Raw genomic sequence first — 19,883 nt, 5'->3', positions numbered from 1 at the left:
TAAAGAAATTAGAAAAGCTACTGGTTTGTACTAGGATAGGCCATGGTGTTCAAGGACTTTAACTGACAGACAAGTATTTGCATTAACGGGTGAGGTCGTAGGAAATTAAAATTAAACCACAATTACCTATCTTCCATATTTGTAAATATGTATTATACTTAATCCTCAAATTATAATTTAAATTTTTTTTTTAAATGGGATAGACTTTTAAATTTCTGTATGTAATCTGTTGACACCTAGACATGGGTCTGACTTCCAAGTACCTGCAATACCCTTTCTTGCCACTGCCAATGCTATTTTCACAAACTTTCTTTGATTTAATGAAAGTTTCAGTTTAGGGTTTGCCCTTTCCACATTCCCTGATAAAAATAGATCAGGATTTTGTGGGTATGAAACACCGGTAATTTGTTCTAATGATTCCCCTACTTTCACCCAACATCCATGTAGAGTGCAAAAAACTACCTTCTCTCTTCTCTTTGGCTTGGCTTCGCGGAAGAAGATTTATGGAGGGGGTAAATGTCCACGTCAGCTGCAGGCTCGTTTGTGGCTGACAAGTCCGATGCGGGATAGGCAGACACGGTTGCAGGGGAAAATTGGTTGGTTGGGGTTTGGTGTTGGGTTTTTCCTCCTTTGTCTTTTGTCAGTGAGGTGGGCTCTGCGGTCTTCTTCAAAGGAGGTTACTGCCCGCCGAACTGTGAGGCACCAAGATGTACGGTTTGAGGCGATATCAGTCCACTGGCGGTTGCCAATGTGGCAGGCAACAAGAGATTTCTTTAGGCAGTTTCTTTGGTGCACCTCTGTCACGGTGGCCAGTGGAGAGCTTGCCATATAACACGATCTTGGGAAGGCGATGGTCCTCCATTCTGGAGATGTGACCCACCCAGCGCAGCTGGATCTTCAACAGAGTGGACTCGATGCTGTCGGCCTCTGCCATCTCGAGTACTTCGATGTTAGGGATGAAGGCGCTCCAATGAATGTTGAGGATGGAGCGGAGACAACACTGGTGGAAGCGTTCTAGGAGCCGTAGGTGATGCCGGTAGAGGACCCATGATTCGGAGCCAAACAGGAATGTGGGTATGACAACGGCTCTGTATACGCTTATCTTTGTGAGGTTTTTCAGTTGGTTGTTTTTCCAGACTCTTTTGTGTAGTCTTCCAAAGGCGCTATTTGCCTTGGCGAGTCTGGTGTCTATCTCGTTGTCGATCCTTGCATCTGATGAAATGGTGCAGCCGAGATAGGTAAACTGGTTGATCGTTTTGAGTTTTGTGTGCCCGATGGAGATGTGGGGGGGCTGGTAGTCGTGGTGGGGAGCAGGCTGATGGAGGACCTCCGTTTTCTTCAGGCTGACTTCCAGGCCAAATATTTTGGCAGTTTCCGCAAAACAGGACGTCAAGCGCTGAAGAGCTGGCTCTGAATGGGCAACTAAAGCGGCATCGTCTGCAAAGAGTAGTTCACGGACAAGTTTCTCTTGTGTCTTGGTGTGAGCTTGCAGGCGCCTCAGATTGAAGAGACTGCCATCCGTGCGGTACCGGATGTAAACAGCGTCTTCATTGTTGAGGTCTTTCATGGCTTGGTTCAGCATCATGCTGAAGAAGATTGAAAAGAGGGTTGGTGCGAGAACACAGCCTTGCTTCACGCCATTGCTAATGGAGAAGGGTTCAGAGAGCTCATTGCTGTATCTGACCCGACGTTGTTGGTTTTCGTGCAGTTGGATAACCATGTTGAGGAACTTTGGGGGGCATCCGATGCGCTCTAGTATTTGCCAAAGCACTTTCCTGCTCACGGTGTCGAAGGCTTTGGTGAGGTCAACAAAGGTGATGTAGAGTCCTTTGTTTTGTTCTCTGCACTTTTCTTGGACCTGTCTGAGGGCAAAGACCATGTCGGTAGTTCCTCTGTTTGCGCGAAAGCCGCACTGTGATTCTGGGAGAATATTCTCGGCAACACTAGGTATTATTCTATTTAGGAGAATCCTAGCGAAGATTTTGCCTGCAATGGAGAGCAGCGTGATTCCCCTGTAGTTTGAGCAGTCTGATTTCTCGCCTTTGTTTTTGTACAGGGTGATGATGATGGCATCACGAAGGTCCTGAGGCAGTTTTCCTTGGTCCCAACAAAGCTTGAAAAACTCATGCAGTTTGGCATGCAGAGTTTTGCCGCCAGCCTTCCAGACCTTTGGGGGGGATTCCATCCATACCTGCTGCTTTGCCACTTTTCAGTTGTTCATTTGCCTTATATGTCTCATCCCGGGTGAGGACCTCATCCAGCTCTAGCCTTAGGGGCTGTTGAGGGAGCTGGAGCAGGGCGGAATCTTGGACTGAGCGGTTGGCACTGAAAAGAGATTGGAAGTCTTCTGACCATCGGTTGAGGATGGAGATCTTGTCGCTGAGGAGGACTTTGCCGTCTGAGCTGCGCAGCGGGCTTTGGACTTGGGGTGAGGGGTCGTACACAGCCTTTAGAGCCTCGTAGAAACCCCTGAAGTCGCCAATGTCCGCGCTGAGCTGGGTTCGCTTGGCGAGGCTAGTCCACCACTCATTTTGGATCTCCCAGAGTTTGCGCTGAAGATGGCTGCATGCGCAACGGAAGGCTTGTTTCTTCTCTGGACAGGATGGCTTTGTAAGGTGAGCCTGATGGGCAGCTCGCTTCTTTGCCAGCAGCTCCTGGATTTCCTGGCTGTTATCGTCGAACCAGTCCTTGTTTTTCCTGGAGGAGAAGCCCAGTACCTCTTCAGTGGATTGCAGTATGGTAGTCTTCAGCTGATCCCAGAGGGTTTCAGGGGACGAGTCCGTGAGGCGGATTGCATCGTCGAGCTTTGCTTTGAGGTTTGCCTGGAAGTTTCCTCTCACTTCGTCTGACTGCAGGTTTCCAACATTGAACCTCTTTCTGGGGGCTTTACTGTTCCTGGGCTTTGGCTTGAAGTGAAGGTTGAGCTTGCAGCGAACCAGCCGGTGGTCAGTGTGGCATTCCGCTCTGGGCATGACCCTGGTGTGGAGCACATCTCGTTTGTCTCTTTCTCGCACCAGGACGTAGTCCAGGAGGTGCCAGTGTTTGGATCGAGGATGCATCCAGGTAGTCTTCAGGCTGTCCCTCTGCTGAAAAGGGGTGTTTGTAATGACAAGCCGCTGTTCTGCGCAGAGCTCCAACAGGAGGCGCCCATTGTCGTTGCACTTGTCGACACCATGCTTGCCCAGGATTCCTGGCCAGGTTTCTGAGTCTTTGCTGACGCGAGCGTTGAAGTCGCCAAGGTTGACAACCTTGTCGGCTGTAGGGGTGCGTTGAATGAGGTTGCGCAGGTCAGTGTAGAACTTGTCCTTTTCTGCTGGTTCCGCCTGGAGGGTTGGAGCATAGACACTGATGAGGGTGATGCGACGCTTGTTTTGAAGGGGGAGTCGCATGGACATGATCCGGTCCGAGTGGCCTGTCGGGAGGTTTTCGAGTTTGGAGGCAATGGAGTTCTTGACCATGAAGCCTACACCAGATAGGCATCGTTCATCCACAGGCTTGCCAGACTAGTAGAGTGTGTAGCCCACGCCGCGTTCTTGGAGGCTGCCTACATCTGCCAGGCGGACTTCACTGAGAATTGCTATGTCGATGTCAAGTCTGAGGAGTTCATGTGCAATGAGGGCAGACCGACGTTCAGGTCGGTGGCTGTCAGCCTTGTCTAGCATGGTTCTGATTTCCAGCATGCTAGCTTGAGTTTGTGAGCATCTTTTGAGGGGGAGGACGTGGAGGGGGAGGATGTGGAGGGGGAGGACGTGGAGGGGGAGGACGTGGAGGAGGAGGACGTGGAGGGGGAGGACGTGGAGGGGGAGGACGTGGAGGGGGAGGACGTGGAGGGGGAGGACGTGGAGGGGGAGGACGTGGTGGGGGAGGACGTGGACCTGTCCTTGGGCCTGCGCAAAGGAGCTTTTAGGTGGAGTGCAGTGCGCGCTGTACTGGCCCCACCCTTTACACCTTCTATACCGCATCTAAAACCCTTATTTGATAAATCCAATTTTATGCAACTTATATGGCGTGATATATATTGATTCATAAGGTATGCATTAGTACATACTGTACTAATCTATATTGTCTTCTTTGGCTTGGCTTCGCGGACGAAGATTTATGGAGGGGGTAAAAAGTCCACGTCAGCTGCAGGCTCGTTTGTGGCTGACCAGTCCGATGCGGGACAGGCAGACACGATTGCAGCGGTTGCAAGGGAAAATTGGTTGGTTGGGGTTGGGTGTTGGGTTTTTCCTCCTTTGCCTTTTGTCAGTGAGGTAGGCTCTGCGGTCTTCTTCAAAGGAGGCTGCTGCCCGCCAAACTGTGAGGCGCCAAGATGCACGGTTTGAGGCGTTATCAGCCCACTGGCGGTGGTCAATGTGGCAGCCACCAAGAGATTTCTTTAGGCAGTCCTTGTACCTTTTCTTTGGTGCACCTCTGTCACGGTGGCCAGTGGAGAGCTCGCCATATAATACGATCTTGGGAAGGCGATGGTCCTCCATTCTGGAGACGTGACCCATCCAGCGCAGCTGGATCTTCAGCAGCGTGGACTCGATGCTGTCGACCTCTGCCATCTCGAGTACCTCGACGTTAGGGGTGTGAGCGCTCCAATAGATGTTGAGGATGGAGCGGAGACAACGCTGGTGGAAGCGTTCTAGGAGCCGTAGGTGGTGCCGGTAGAGGACCCATGATTCGGAGCCGAACAGGAGTGTGGGTATGACAACGGCTCTGTATACGCTTATCTTTGTGAGGTTTTTCAGTTGGTTGTTTTTCCAGACTCTTTTGTGTAGTCTTCCAAAGGCGCTATTTGCCTTGGCGAGTCTGTTGTCTATCTCATTGTCGATCCTTGCATCTGATGAAATGGTGCAGCCGAGATAGGTAAACTGGTTGACCGTTTTGAGTTTTGTGTGCCCGATGGAGATGTGGGGGGGATGGTAGTCATGGTGGGGAGCTGGCTGATGGAGGACCTCAGTTTTCTTCAGGCTGACTTCCAGGCCAAACATTTTGGCAGTTTCCGCAAAGCAGGACGTCAAGCGCTGAAGAGCTGGCTCTGAATGGGCAACTAAAGCGGCATCATCTGCAAATCTATATTGTACATTGATTGTATTAGACATACAGTTTCTGGACTAATCCGTCCATGTTTGTTCAACTGTTGTAATAACCAAATCCTGTTCCCATTTCTGTTTAGATTTATAAAGTCCAGGTTTACAAGTTGCTCTTTGTAATATGTTGCAGAGGTAAATTTCTGTAGTGTCCCTCATCTAATAAAAGTTTCCACTTCACTGCATGGGGGTAACAATCTCTCTGATCCTAACTTGTCTCTTAAAAATATTTTCATTTGAAAATACTAAAAGAGCGTTGCACTGGATGCAGAAAAAGCTTTTGTTAGCTTGTAATTAAACTTTCTCTTTAAGGTACTGGAAAAATTTGGGCCTCGAGGAATTATATTAACTAGATTAAAGCATTGTATATTAGCCCAAAGGCTAAGGTAGTAACTAACGGACAAATTTCAGCACTGTTTAATTTATAGAGGTCTAGCAGACAAGGATGTCCTTTGTCACCAGCATTATTTGTATTAGCAATTGAACCTCTCGCAGAGATAATTAGGCAAGATGCATCTATTAAGGGATTCAGAATTGGTTATGAACTTAAGATCAGTTTATTTGCAGATGATATATTGATTTATTTGACTGAACCTAAATCTTCCTCAAGGCAACTACATCTCTGGTTAGAAGAATATGGACAAGTCTCAGGTTATAAAATAAATTGGGATAAAAGTGAAGTTATGCCATTTACAAAAGGCAACTACATGCCATGTCAATGAAACACCCAGTTGAAATGGCTGAAAAGTGGGATCAAATATTTGGGGATCAGAACAGATGATAATTTGAAGAATTTGTATAAATTGATTTTTTTTTTACCTTTGCTTCATAAAGATGAAGAAGATTTGAAAAAGTGGATGATGTTCCCTATTACTTTAATAGGGACTGTTCGTTGTATAAAAATGAACATTTTTCCAAGAATTCAATATCTCTTCCAGACATTACCTATCTCAATACCTCAGAAATATTTTAAGGAATTCAATAAATGGGTTCAGAAATTTTTATGGAAAGGTAAAATGTCTAGATTATTGCTGCAGAAATGAACATGGAAATATGAATTGGGGGGATTACAACTTCCATATTTCCACAGTTATTATAGAGCAGCTCAAGTGCAATTTAGTGTGCTTTTTTTTGAACGATAGACTATACTGGCATGGATTAATATAGAACTGGGGAAGATTGGAGAAAAGTCAGCTGCAGCCTTTATCTACAAATGGAATACAAGATAGGTGACAGGAATTAAAGACACACTTCTACGGAAGCATTTAATAGATATCTGGGGTAAGGTAGATGGGTAAATTGAAACTAAAGGAGGTATATTACCTTATACCCCTTTGTTTCAGACAGTTTGATACTTTTTTTGTGAGATAACAAATTTTTGAAATTGTGGTCCAATAAAGGAGTTAGACTTATTGAAGAATTATTGTCCCTCAAATGAGGGACAAGTGTGGAATAACTAGAAATATGCCTTTTTGCTGTTTACAAATAAAAATATTTTCTTGATAAATACCCCCTTTTAAAAAAAAGTTTCTGATAAGATTGGAGGAAGGTTTCTTTAAAAAAAAAGTGTGTTTTTCCTTCAAAAATCAAACTTCCCAGTGAATTTTTTCTAAATTAGTTCCCGGTTACAATGCAATATAAAGCATTGAAGACTCGGTTCTCTCCAATTTAACACCAGCAGTGAAAAATTGATGCTGCAGTGTTTCTTTTCTGCAGTCTTAGCGTAAACTAGGGGAATGATGTTCCACACCAAGATTCAATTTCACAGTTCAGTTGGGTCCTTGATTACACTGCTAAATTCAGATAAATGTGCATTTAATGAACATGGATCTTGAAGACAATCAATTGTGGTGCTGGCAATTGATAGCAGTGTTGTGTTTTTATGTTCTGTCCATCACCTACGAGTACCACTGGTGAAAATGATTGATTAATTAAATCAGTGGTTGAATTACATGCAATTGTGGTGCAGCATGAGGCTGTGCCTAAGGACTTTGTCTGAACCTGCATACATTTTGTCATAAAGAAGTTATATAATTTTGGTAAAGATTATTAGGTTTACAGAAAGCAAAGCATGAGTATAATTGGATTATCTGTTAGTTTCTTTTGCATTATAGGTGGATTATGAAAAAACACAAAGGAGTGTAAGTCCTTATATGCCTGGATCAGACACCTATCCTCGAGGCCCATCAAAGCTACCTCAGCATCCAGCTAATCCCATCTATGCAACATCTAGCCATTATTTTCCGCAATCATATTCCAAAACATCTCAGTACCTCAACACATCATCTCAGTCGAATTTTCAGTATGTTAACCAAGGTGCTTACCAGTATCCAAGTTGGAGTTCTTCAATTCATCAACAGCCCACACGTGTATCCCATGAGCAGTTCAGAGCTGCCCTGCAACTCGTAGTTAATGCTGGTGATCCACGTGAGTATTTCGAAAATTTCATCAAGATTGGAGAGGGCTCCACTGGCATCGTTTGCATTGTAACCGAGAAGCACACTGGAAAACAAGTGGCAGTGAAGAAAATGGATCTCAGAAAACAGCAGAGGCGGGAACTGCTCTTCAATGAGGTTAGAAAAAATAACTCTTATTCATAAGTTAAAATGTCTTTGATGTAAAATAATATCCAATTTACTTACCCTAATTTTCTGTCAACACATCTAACAATTTTTCTGATCAACTCTGCACTTTTTGTGTATCATGGTGAATAAGTTAAACAATGTATTCCAGCTGTTCCTAGCATACAAAAATTCAGGTGTGTTACAGAGGTAGTTGGTGTTTACTGGATAGAATAAATTCCCAATCATCATTTCCACATATCCATTGATGCTTTTTTTTTGTAAATTTTATTTATAATTTTACAGACTCATACTTTACAAACATTATAGGGGATCAATCCTCCCCTTTTACAGATCATTCATTATCGAGTCTTTTTTTAAATTCCCCTCCCTTCCTCCCCCCTCATATTTCACTCTCCCTCCCACTCCAACATTCTCAAAGGCAAATATATCAATTTCTAAAAGTGACAATAAAATTACATGAGAGAAAGGAAAAAAAAGGGGGAGATGCTGGCCAGGTCTCCAAATTATCATCTTCTTCTCAGCATTTCAGGACTTGTGTGAGCCACTATTGTACACTACTTCCTTTTGAGAAATGTCTTGGGAAGGTTAATTACATTTGCATTTCAATATATTGCAAGCGCCAGTATGGCTGCCACACTTTAACAAACGTGTTGTATCTCCCTCTTAAATTATAAGTAATTTTCTCCAGGGTGACACAGCGCCGCATCTCTGTGTTCCATTGTGCTGTGCTTAACTGGGAGTCAGATTTTCAGGTAATTGTTATGCACTTCCTGGTCACCACCAAGGCTACTTTTACAAATTGATTTGGTGCTTGGACAATCTCAGACTCACGTCCATAATGTCCCCCAATAGGAACAGCACTGGATCCTGTGGATATTCCACCCCTGTAATCTTTTCCAAAATGTCCCTAACTCTATCCAAAATAGTCTCACCTTGGTGCATAGCCAGGTTGATTACGCAAAGGTTCTTATCTCTACGCCACATCTAAAGCACAATTCTGAGATTTCTGGTTTTACCTTATGTAATTTTTGCAGCATAAGCTAAAGGTGGTGGAAGAAATTGTATTGCACCAGCCTATATCTAGCATTAATGACTGCCATCATGCTTTCCCGACAGAAATCGGATCACCATCGTTCATGAATTGTTGTTCCTAAGATTGACTCCCATCTTTGCCTTGATAATATGGAGACCCAATTTCGGGCCCGAATTTTGGAACAGGAGATACATAGCAGAGATGAATTTATGTGTGATCCTCTTTTGAATTAGAGCCTCCATTTCACTACACAATGGCAGGATCATAGATGGGCCTTGTTTATCCCTCAAAAAGGATCTTAATTGAAGATAGCAGAAGAAGGTATATTTTGATGAATCAATTTTTAAAAAAAATTGCTCGAATAACATGAACTGCCCCTTCTCATAATAGCGCTCAATACATGGCTCACGGTTCCTGCTCCAGTCCTTTTACGACGCAATGTCCGGTACTCTAAGAACGACCCCTTGGTTGACCGAGTGACTCTGCTCCATGCGAACCCACATTATGCCTACATTGAGTACCCGGACAGACGGGAGGACACAGTCTCGGTAAGGGACCTAGCCCAAGCTGGATCAGGTGCAGCAGTGCCTTTAACCCAACCTCCCCCTATTCCTTCTCCCCCAGGTCATGTGTTTGAACAGAGGGACCAGCACCACTCCACCAGCTCAGGCCAGACTGTCGACAACGGCGTTGGGGAATTCAGCGAAGCAGTGGCTGCACCCTATAGGCCTGCTGGCGACATGACTCCGGCAACCCCAATCCCGGCGCCACGGCGGTCATGCCGGATGGTCAGGCTCCCTGACCGGTACAGCCCCTAACCTCCATCCACCCTGGGGTCAGTTCTCAAAGAAGGGGTGAATGTGATAGTACAGATTCTATCACCAATGTGAATATGTACAGATGGTAGTGTAGGATGACTGTGATTGGCTGAGAGTGTAGCCACACCTACTGGCAGGTCTTAAAGGATTGCTCCTTGCCAGACCAGGTCATTCTGGACTGGTCGACCTACTTGTGATATGCTCCAGTCTTTTAGTTAATAAAAGCCTTGGTTTGGATCAACAAGTCTTTGGTTCTTTCGACGCCCACTATACCAGTGAAGTAGCAGATGGCAAAGCTTTGCTCTCAGTGGAACTCGATGCATTCTAGACCTGATTTGATGACAGTAACAGTGAAGAACCACCCCTCCGCACCACCACATCCTCTGATGATCCCATACTCTCTGTATTTGAGGATGATGTGCATGCCGTCTTCAGGAGAGTGAATCCGAGGAAAGCATCTGGCCCAGATGGAATACCTGGCTGAGTATTAAACATCTTTGCTGAGAAATTTACCAATGTATTCACAGATATCTTCAATATCTCACTCCAACAGGGCATGGTACCCACCTGTTTCAAACAGGCATCAATCATGCCATTGTCCAAGAAGAGTGTAGTAACCTGCCTTAATGACTATCGACCAGTAACACTTAAATCAACAATGGTGAAGTGTTTTGAAAGGCTGGTGTCTGAGCAGTGACATGGATCCATTCCAGTTCACCTATCATAGAAACAGGTCTACAGTAGATGCCATCTCACTGGCTCTACACAAAGACCTAGAACGTCTGGACATCAAAAATGCATACATCAGGATGCTCTTTCTCAACTACAGTTTGGCATTTAACACCATCATCCCCTCAAAACTGATCAGCAAACTCCAAGAGCTGTGTAATTGGATCATAATTTCCTCCCCTCCAGACCACAATCAGTGAAGATTGGTAAGAAAATATCCACAATCTCCATCAGTTCCAGAACACCACAGGGCTGTGTTCTTAGCCTCCTGTTCCACTCATTATATGACTGTGTCGCTTGGTATGACAATAACACCATGACAAATTTGCCGACATTACCATGGTAGTGGGTTGTTTAAAGAAAGGGGATGAGTCAGGAGACTGAAAACTTGGCCGAATAGTGCACCGACAACTTTGCACTCAACATCACTAAAACTAAGGAGCTGATTGTTAACTTCAGGAAAGGAAAGCCACAGGTATAAATCCGGTGATCATTGGAGAATCAGAGGTGGAAAGGTTGAGTAAATTTAAGTTCTTGGGAGTCACTATCTCGGAGGATCTTTCCTGGACCCATCATATCAATGGCATCGTGAAGAAAGCATCTCATCACCTCTACTTCCTCAGGAGTTTGCGGAGGTTTGGTGTGACACCAGAAATCCTTGCAAATTTCTACAGAGGTGTGGTATAAAGTATGCTGACTGGCTGCATCATGGGAATTCCAATAACCCTGAGTGTAAAGCCATCCAAAAGGTAGTGGACATCAGGACATCACAGTCAAAAACCATCCGCACTACTGGGTACATCTACAGGGAATGCTATAATCAGGGAGTAGCAGCAATCATCAAAGACCAACACCCCCCCAGCACATGCTCTGTTCTTGCTGCTGCCATCAGGAAAAAGGTATAGGTGCCACAAGACTCACACCAGCAGGTTCAGGAACAGCTGCTACCCCTCCACCATCAGACTCCTCAATGACAAACTCAATCAGAGACTCATTTAAGGACTCTTATTTGTGCACTTTATTGATTTTATTTTTATTCTCTCTGTATTGCACAGTCAGTTTGTTTACATTCATTTTCTGTTTACAGTTCTTTATCTGTTTACAAGTATGCACCGTATACAGTTTTTTTTGCACTACTAGTTAGTGGTAATTCTGCTGTGCCTGCAGGAAAAAGAATCTCAGGATTGTATGGAATGTTGTGTATGTACTCTGACAATTAATTTGAAATCTAATTACTGTGGTCAAAAGTGGTTGGCATGTAATAGTCAAATCCCTAAATTTTACCCTAAAAATTGGTCCACAAAATTCAATTATAACACGGATATAAGGTTATGTGGACTCTGATTATTGAAAATAATACAACTTGTCAGTTTAAAAACTACATACATGAATAAATATTATTACATACATGTGTTTCTTGATATTTATTAAATTTTTTAAATGTGCATGTAAGAGTAAAAATATGTATGTAATAATTTGTCATTTCTTGCAGCTCTCAAACACCTGAACTTTATTGTTTGGCTCTAACATTAAGCAAGTTTGGCCACCTATGAAATATGACATGTATAATCCTAATTTACAATGCCTTCCCTTAAATAGTATGCAACCATAAATACAGGAATTTTGGCTTCTGAGTGCCACCAAGTTTCGGAATCCTGCATGAAGACATAAGTCCTGAACCTTCTGACTAGTCTTCGCTGATGATAGTTCAGAGTACATTCCTAGTTCAGAGTCCACCTTGAAGCACATATTTGTCATAGTTCCCCAATGCTAATGCTGGTAAATCTGTCCACTGAACAGCACTAGTTTACATCTCTGAAACTGACCAAGTTTACTAAATATTTTAAATGCTTTAATGTTTTTTTTATATACATATAGATTTTGAAATAACTAATTGTTAATAGTTTACAAATGCTTCTGATATCTGATATTTTTTCTTCAGCTGTATAGTGAACAGGGGCTATCTTATTCGTATGCACAGCCCACCTAGGAGGCAATATTATATTATTCACAATCCTGCCACTGCCCACAACATTGATACCTGAGACTAGCATAGCATTTACCAATGAATAAATAGGGACATAGCCACAAAAGGAAAGGCCCTGTGGATCAATGGCCAGTACAGCCACTGAATGAAAATTCTGATGCAATAAATATCTTTGGGATTCTCTCATATGTGTGTTCTTTTCTCGTTTCCTTTGCTCATGGATCCTTTGTAAAATAAGTTAAATTTTAAACAGATTTTATCAGAATTATTTCCTCCAAACCTTGAAGTTTAAATGATTATCAATTGACAGTATGAGAGTGAGAATTACAATCTTAGATTTATTTTAAAATTTCAATAAAATAGTTACCAGACCCTTTTCCAAAATCTCGATTACTTACTTCAACTTTGATACTTTTGATAAAAAATGAAAGTTTTGTGGCACATCAGAGACTGGTTGAAGTATGCCTTGAAGAATGATCCAGTGTAATCATTTTCATGAGTAATGAGAGCTTACTGTCATTTACAGTAGTACAATGTACAGATGCACAGAAATTTCTACTTGCTGCAATCAAACAGGTACCTTAAGATAGTGTACATTAAATTACCACAATATGCCAAGACAGAAAAAGAGATAAATAAATTGCATCTAGTGGAAGAAAAAATATTTTAACTCTGCAAACACATTAATTTGTAGTGCTGGACCAGTCTGCGTTCAGGGTTAGGATAGCACATGGAGGAACAAGAGCTTGATATCTGATTCTAGAACCCAGAGGTGCTGGACTTGAGGCCTCTTCATCCTCTGCCCGAAGGTAGCAGTGAGAAAAGGTTGGGACCAGGGGGGTGGGGGGGTGGGTGCGTGGGGTCATGGTCACTAATGACGCTGGCTGTTCCCCTGAGGCAGTGCCCCACAAAGATGTCCTCATGGGCACCCTTCTGTGTTCCTGGGCAGTGGATTTCCAAAGCTGACCGCAATGCAACCACAGTTCACCTGTAGAAGTTTGATGTCCCTCTATCCCAACATGTGCTGTATTCTGCATGTTATTTTCATCTTATGGAAATTATCACTGTAAATTAACAAGGTATATCGGAATTTAAAATAGAATATCAGAAAAGATCTAAGCACACATAATATAATTTGCTTCAGAGATCTGTGACTTATAATGTTTTTTTTAAAACCTGCAGGTTGTCATTATGCGAGATTACCACCATGAAAATGTGGTGGACATGTACAACAGTTATCTAGTTGGAGATGAATTGTGGGTTGTTATGGAGTTTCTGGAAGGAGGCGCTTTGACAGACATTGTTACACATACAAGGTTTGTTTTCATATCTCTGAGGCTTATTTTTTTCTATCATACCTTATTGTAACTTCAATCACTTTTCCAATCTACAAACTGTATTGCTTTGATAGTAGTTAATTAAAAAATGTACAATTTGAGTCCCACAAAATTAATCTGAATGATTTGTTCTATAAAATATTAAATGAACCCACTTCAGGAGACTACTAACAGTTTTAATATTATTTCTTTGTTAATCTATTTACAAAAGTAAAGTGCTTCGAAATTATATTCTCTTTATCACGATAATTGTACTTGGTACAAATATCACAATATTAAAACTTGAAAATGTGGAAATACCCATTAGCACCTCATAATAATAAGAACGCCTAAGCAGGGATTATGTATTGAGGCCTATGCTTCCAACGTGTAATCTCAATCAGTTTTGTAATATCAATTCTTAGATTATTGCTGCCTTTGAGATGAGGGAATGAGCTTTCGATAGGGCCTTGCACCAAAGTGCATGAGTGTAGATCAGTTGACAATAAACTTTTTGGTTATTAGAATTTAAATTCATTCAAGATCCACTCCAGAGACTTATTTACAACAGTCCAGCATTGTTTCTGAGGAGGGTGCAGCACTGACACAAAGCAATCGATCGTCCTCTCAATGGAATGCTAAGAAATTTCTAGGTATAGTTTTGAAGGGGTATGGTGTTCTATGACTTGGCCAGTATTGAATCAATGGCACTTTTTTTTGTAGTAGTGAAAACTTGTGGTATTTCCCCCATTACAACAGTAACTGTAGTTCAAAATTGTTCAGCTAAAAAGTTTTTTGCATAAACTGGGAGCTTGTAAGGCACCGTGTAAGTACTTTTTTAGGTATTGATAGAAAAATTCTATACATTGTCTCTTTTAAGAATCGGCTTTATTCAAAATGTACTGTACATCAAGAAAAACAAGAATTTATTCCACATTTTATGAGGTGCACTTCAGAATCATATAGCACATCAATAAGCCCTTTGCTTCATAGAGTCTCTCGCACCTCCTACCTCTCATTTATGGTTTTAGAAAAAGAAGGAAATACCCTGTGAAAGGAGAAAAGCGCACTGCATTTGATGGGACTCAGCCTGCTTTTCCTACTGCCAGTGCTGCAGGTCAAAGAATAAATAACAGAAATAACAGTAAACTCACACCAGATCTTACCTTAGTTTCAGCTTCTTGCTGAAGCCTCTTGAGCCAAAGCCTCTACTTCCCACTCTAACTCTGGCCCAGTATATGAGTGGTTGATGGGACTTGTACTCACTGGAATTAGGAAGGATGCAGAGGGATCTCAATGAAACATACCAAATATTTAAGTGGACGAGGAGAAGATGTTTCCAGTGATGAGAGAGTCTGAGATAGTGGGCACAGCCTTAGAATAAATGGACATCCATTTAGAACAGAGATGTAGAGAAACTTCTTCAGCCAGTAGCTGGTGAATCTGTGTACTTTATTGCCACAGACAGATGTGCAGGCCATGTCATTGGCTGTATTTAGAGTGGAGGTTGATGATTCTTGATTAGTAAGGGATTCAAAGGTTATGGAAAGGGCAGCATAGTTAGTGTAGCGATTAATAAGACTCTATTACAGTGCCAGCCACCTGGGTTCGAATCCAGCACTGTCTATAAGGAGTTTGTATGTACTCTTTGTGACCTGCATGGGTTTTCCCTGGGTGCTCCAGTTTCCTATCACCCTCCAAAAAAGGTACAGGTTGGCAAGTTAATTAGGTGTAATTGGGTGACATAGGTTTCAATGGCTGCAATCAGCATCTAAGGTTTTGTAATGTAAACCCAAGAGAATGTGTTTGAGAGGAAAAATACATCAGCCATGATTTGATGTGGTGGAGCAGACTCGATGGGCAGACTGGCCTAATTCTGCTCCTACATCTTAGCGTCTTATGCCATTGTGTACAGTACAATGGCCATTTAACCCACCAGCCTCAATATCTTTATAATGTGGAAACAAACCAGAACACTTGGTGAAAGCCCACCATGAGAACATGCAAGCTCCACATACTCATCAAAAGAGCTTGGGTTTGAATCGAGGTGGCTGGAGCAACAATGCAGAGAACTGGAAGAATTTTCCCACCAAATGTGTTACTACATTCCTGAATTCCATGGCAGATTTGCAAAGGTTAAGGGTTTAGGACATTTAAAGCACAATCCTGCTTTTATGTTGTTACACTGATGTCAATCCGATGTTAGTTCATATCCAGTCATGTAGCATTTCATTCTCTGAATTAGTACAACTGAATAAAAATGTCATTGACTAAACTGATGCTTCTTTCTAAGCATATCATTGTCTAAGCAAAATAATTCTTTTGAAGTGTGTTCATGCAGCCCTATTTAGAGCATATAGGTACCTCACTGGTGCCAATAGAGAGTTACAATTGTTATTGGCTAGCCAGTAGACCTCTGTAAAGATTTTAACAATGTGGTATTATCATGTTTCCATATATTTTATTGTATGCACTGACAATGGGATGATTTTTCTTTTTCTTCGTTCTTTCTCTGTTTAATAGGACTTGTATAGAGGGGAGGGGTTTTCTTGATGTTTCACATTTGGTATGATTGTTGATAGTTAAATATGTTAAAATAATAAATAAAATATTACAAAAATAAAAAAGGGTGTTCAAGTTCTGGGCACCCCATGGTTCTGTTCTTATCAAATTGCTCTCTTCAGTCCATCATAAAATTACAAATAGAACATAGAATGTTACAACACAGGCCCTTCAGCCTACAATGTTGTGCTTTCCTAACCCTACTCCACATCAATCTTACCCTTCCTCATAGCCTGTAACCCTCCTTTTTTCTTATATCCATGTGCCTATCCAACAGTCTTCTAAATAAGCCTATTATATTAGCCTCAAACCACTACCTCTGCTAATACATTCCAACGACCCCCCACACTCTGTGTGTAAAAAAAAATAAATAAATTTAAATAAATAGATAAATATATAAATCCTATCTCTGATAACTCCCCTGAACTTTGCTCCACTCACTGAAAACAGATGTCCTCTAGAATTGGCCATTGCTGCCCTGGGAAAAAGGTGATGGCTGCCTCATAGTAATATCTTAATCTCCTTCACTCTAAAGAGAAAAGCCCTAGCTCACTCAAGGAGCTAGGGATGGTAGCCTGAATGGGACAGTTCATGGCAGGTGGGATATATACCTGCCTGAGGGGTACTTTGAGCTTTATACTTTCAGCTTTCTTACCTCAGAGTTCTCATTGAAGCAAACACAGATGTGCTTTAAATAAGAAGGTTAAGGGTACCGAAGCATAAAAAATTGGGTCTGTCATTCCTGAAGCCGTTTCATTTCTGAAGTTGAGAGAAATTTTGCACGTCTTTTATAAGGAGCTCAGAGCTACCATGACAACTGTCTGAGTTTCCATTGCAATATTTTACCATGCTGTGGAAGGTGCAAGTTGTGCAGTGGAAGCTGTTGGAGTCTTTTACACCACCATGGTATTCCTTGCAGGCTGCAATGACTATTGTAGATTTTGCTACTCAGACTACCGGTAATAAGCTTCATATGAAACGAGATGGAATTGGCTCCAACCTCTGGTTGACAAAGACAAACCATTCCCATCCTGGTCATGACCCGTAGGTTTTCAGAAAGGTAGTGTTTTGCACAAATCATTAATTACCTTGTGACCACTTTTGTTCAACTTGATCTCTAATATTACATATGAAGATGACCTATAAAGTATTTAGCTATTGAAGTTGTCACCATGAGGAGAAACCTTACTTTTCTCTCTACTCTCCCAAGAGGTGAAAGTAGCTCACCCTCTTCACTCTGGGGTGGAGCTGAGTGTAAGCACATTGAGGATGGTGAAGTTGTTTTTGCTTTGGGGACTAAGAGAGTTGGGAACATAAAGCTGGAAATGATGGGCCACAACATGTAAGGCTACTGTGGAAGAATGTCTGATGAAGATTTCAGATTTATTGTCAGACTTCATACATGACATCACATACAACCCTGAGATTCTTTTTCCTGCAGGCCAGGCAGAATTATCACTTAATGGTAGAGCAAAAAAATGCACAATGCATTCATGTAAACAAATAAAGAAATGCAAACAACTGACTGTGCAATACAGAGAGGAAAAAAAAACAATAAATTGAACAAGTAATAGTCCTTAAGTGAGTCCCTAATTGAGTTCATGGTTCAGGAATCTGATGGTGGAGGGGTAGCACCTGTTCCTGAACCTGGTGGTGTGAGTCATGTGGCACCTATACCTCTTTCTCTATACCACCTCAATACTCTCTCAAGCCATGTGAAGCTTGAGAGTGTATTGTCTTGATACTATTATACGTACTGTATCTGCAAACGTGCTACTTCTACTTTTGACCATTTTAGCATGTGTTCTTCAAGGACAGTGATCTCATGGGAGTCCAGCTTTGCATCTTCCCCAGCCCATCCCCAGGCCACTTCTGCTACCATCTTTACGCAGGAAAATGAAGAAATCTGATTACATATGATAAATCACTTGGTTAAAGAGCTGTGTTTCGGTTGTTAGTAATGCCTGAGAAAGAGAACAAGTTGTCTCAGTGTCGGTGTACAGATAACTGAGTGGTTAGATTGCATGACAATGTGTAGTTGCTGGGAGAAAAATTACTAAGTTGAATGCTACTAGTTTGGACACTGAATATTTGAGTCATGCAAGACAAGATCTGAATATGTGTGATGGGTTCAGGTTGTGTTGGGTATATGTTCTGATAAGTTATTTGGTTAGGATCAGTTCAGGATGGTTAGTTTGGTATTATGGCTTGTGTCCTCAGTACTTGATCAATAGTTGGTGATTCAAGTTCTGTTTTAAGATTATTATATTTATAGTAATAGTTGAAATATATATGAAAAGTATTACAACTACTCTTGGGTTGGGTTTGTTATGGGTATGGTTATGTTAAATTCTAATGTTAAACCATTGCAGACTTCTATTGTGGGAGGAATCTTAATTTGATTACCATAATTTTTTTGTCACGAGATCCATATTCAGGAATTGGCAATTCATGGTGTTGTGGGCAGTTATTGCATCTTAACAAGAACATTTATCCATCTTCAAGGAACAGCAAATAGATTGTTTTAATATGGTGCTTCATAAAAATTCTAGTTCATTAGCTTTTATATTTTAGCTACCATTATCTTAGATGTAATGATGTGTTATGGGGTATATTATATTTTATATTATATTAACATGTCTTTAAAAGAGATAGATTGTGGGAGTTTAGTGTGTAGATCACTTCACAAACAGAGTACCACTGCACAAAAGATATTTCATTTCAAATGCAAGAGACTTCATGTCCATAGTGACTTTACAGAAACACTGAAGAATGCCTATAGAGACTTCACAAGTAGGTGTTAATTGGACTGATGTTGTGAAGTAAAGATGAGTTGTGAGTTCTCAGTTCAGCCTGTTGAAAAACCCTTGTAGTCCTTACAAGAGGAAATGGCTGGCTAGAGTGTTTTTCCTGAAATAAGGGAAACAAGAGGAACTCTATGGTGATCTGAAAGAAGAGGTTTTCATTTGGAAAACCCATGATGGAGCAAATTTCTTTGGCAAGACACTGAAGTGATTAATCGGAGGGAATCAGTTTGTATGTGTTCGACGAACAACAAATCTCTCTCTGAAAACAATTAGAACTTTCCTGTGCGGTAACCATTTACCTTTAAGCATATGAGTCTGGTGAAAATTTACAAATGTGAAATTCTGTGCACATTATAAGAATTTCCTGATACTAATGAACTTGGAGGAGTGAGAAGTGAGATTGGACTGTGAATCAAAGGACTTTCTCCTGAACACATTACATCCACATTAAAATTAGAAGGGGGTTAAGTTAATAGTAATAAGTTAAAGTTTGATCCTGTTTTTATGTTTAAAGAAAAGTAAAAGAAACTTTGGTTTAAGTAACCATTTGTCTTGGTGAATTTCTATTGCTGCTGGGTTTTGGTGTCTTCTGGGCCCGTAACAAATGGAACAATTCAGTATATTACATTTCATTTAAACTGAAGTTGGTTTACTATGTTAGATTTAAAATAGAAAAGATGATTGTCTTTTTCAGTCGCATGAATTGCAGTAATAAGTACTTAATTTGCCCACTTGAATCTGAAGATCAATCTGGACAAAGCTTTTAATATTTTTGTCTAACACTATTTGTCTCCATTAAATTTGCTAATATATTTGCTTTTTAATCCAAATACTGCTCAACAGTTTAGTTCCAGGAATCTGCAAGATAGTTTATAATGTTTTAAGATTATTTTAACAAGTGCTCAATTTTATTTGCTAATAAATAATGGATCTAATACTCTCATTAAAACATTTCATTGCTGGTAAGT

At 41.4% G+C, this 19,883-nt stretch overlaps 1 protein-coding gene across 5 annotated transcripts in view; it reads left to right on the top strand.

Moving 5' to 3' along the window:
* Window positions 1-19,883, top strand: part of LOC138761010 (serine/threonine-protein kinase PAK 5-like) — a 212,988-nt gene that overhangs the window by 178,588 nt on the left and 14,517 nt on the right. For all 5 annotated transcript variants that reach the window (XM_069932479.1, XM_069932478.1, XM_069932474.1 and 2 more), the window contains 2 exons: window positions 7,193-7,651; window positions 13,413-13,546. In XM_069932479.1, the coding sequence (XP_069788580.1) occupies window positions 7,193-7,651; window positions 13,413-13,546 (593 nt within the window). The remainder of the gene's footprint in view (window positions 1-7,192; window positions 7,652-13,412; window positions 13,547-19,883) is intronic.

This window comes from Narcine bancroftii, chromosome 4, assembly GCF_036971445.1.
Source record: "Narcine bancroftii isolate sNarBan1 chromosome 4, sNarBan1.hap1, whole genome shotgun sequence".
Taxonomy (NCBI): Eukaryota; Metazoa; Chordata; class Chondrichthyes; order Torpediniformes; family Narcinidae; genus Narcine; species Narcine bancroftii.
This window is presented reverse-complemented; position numbering and strand designations above follow the sequence as displayed.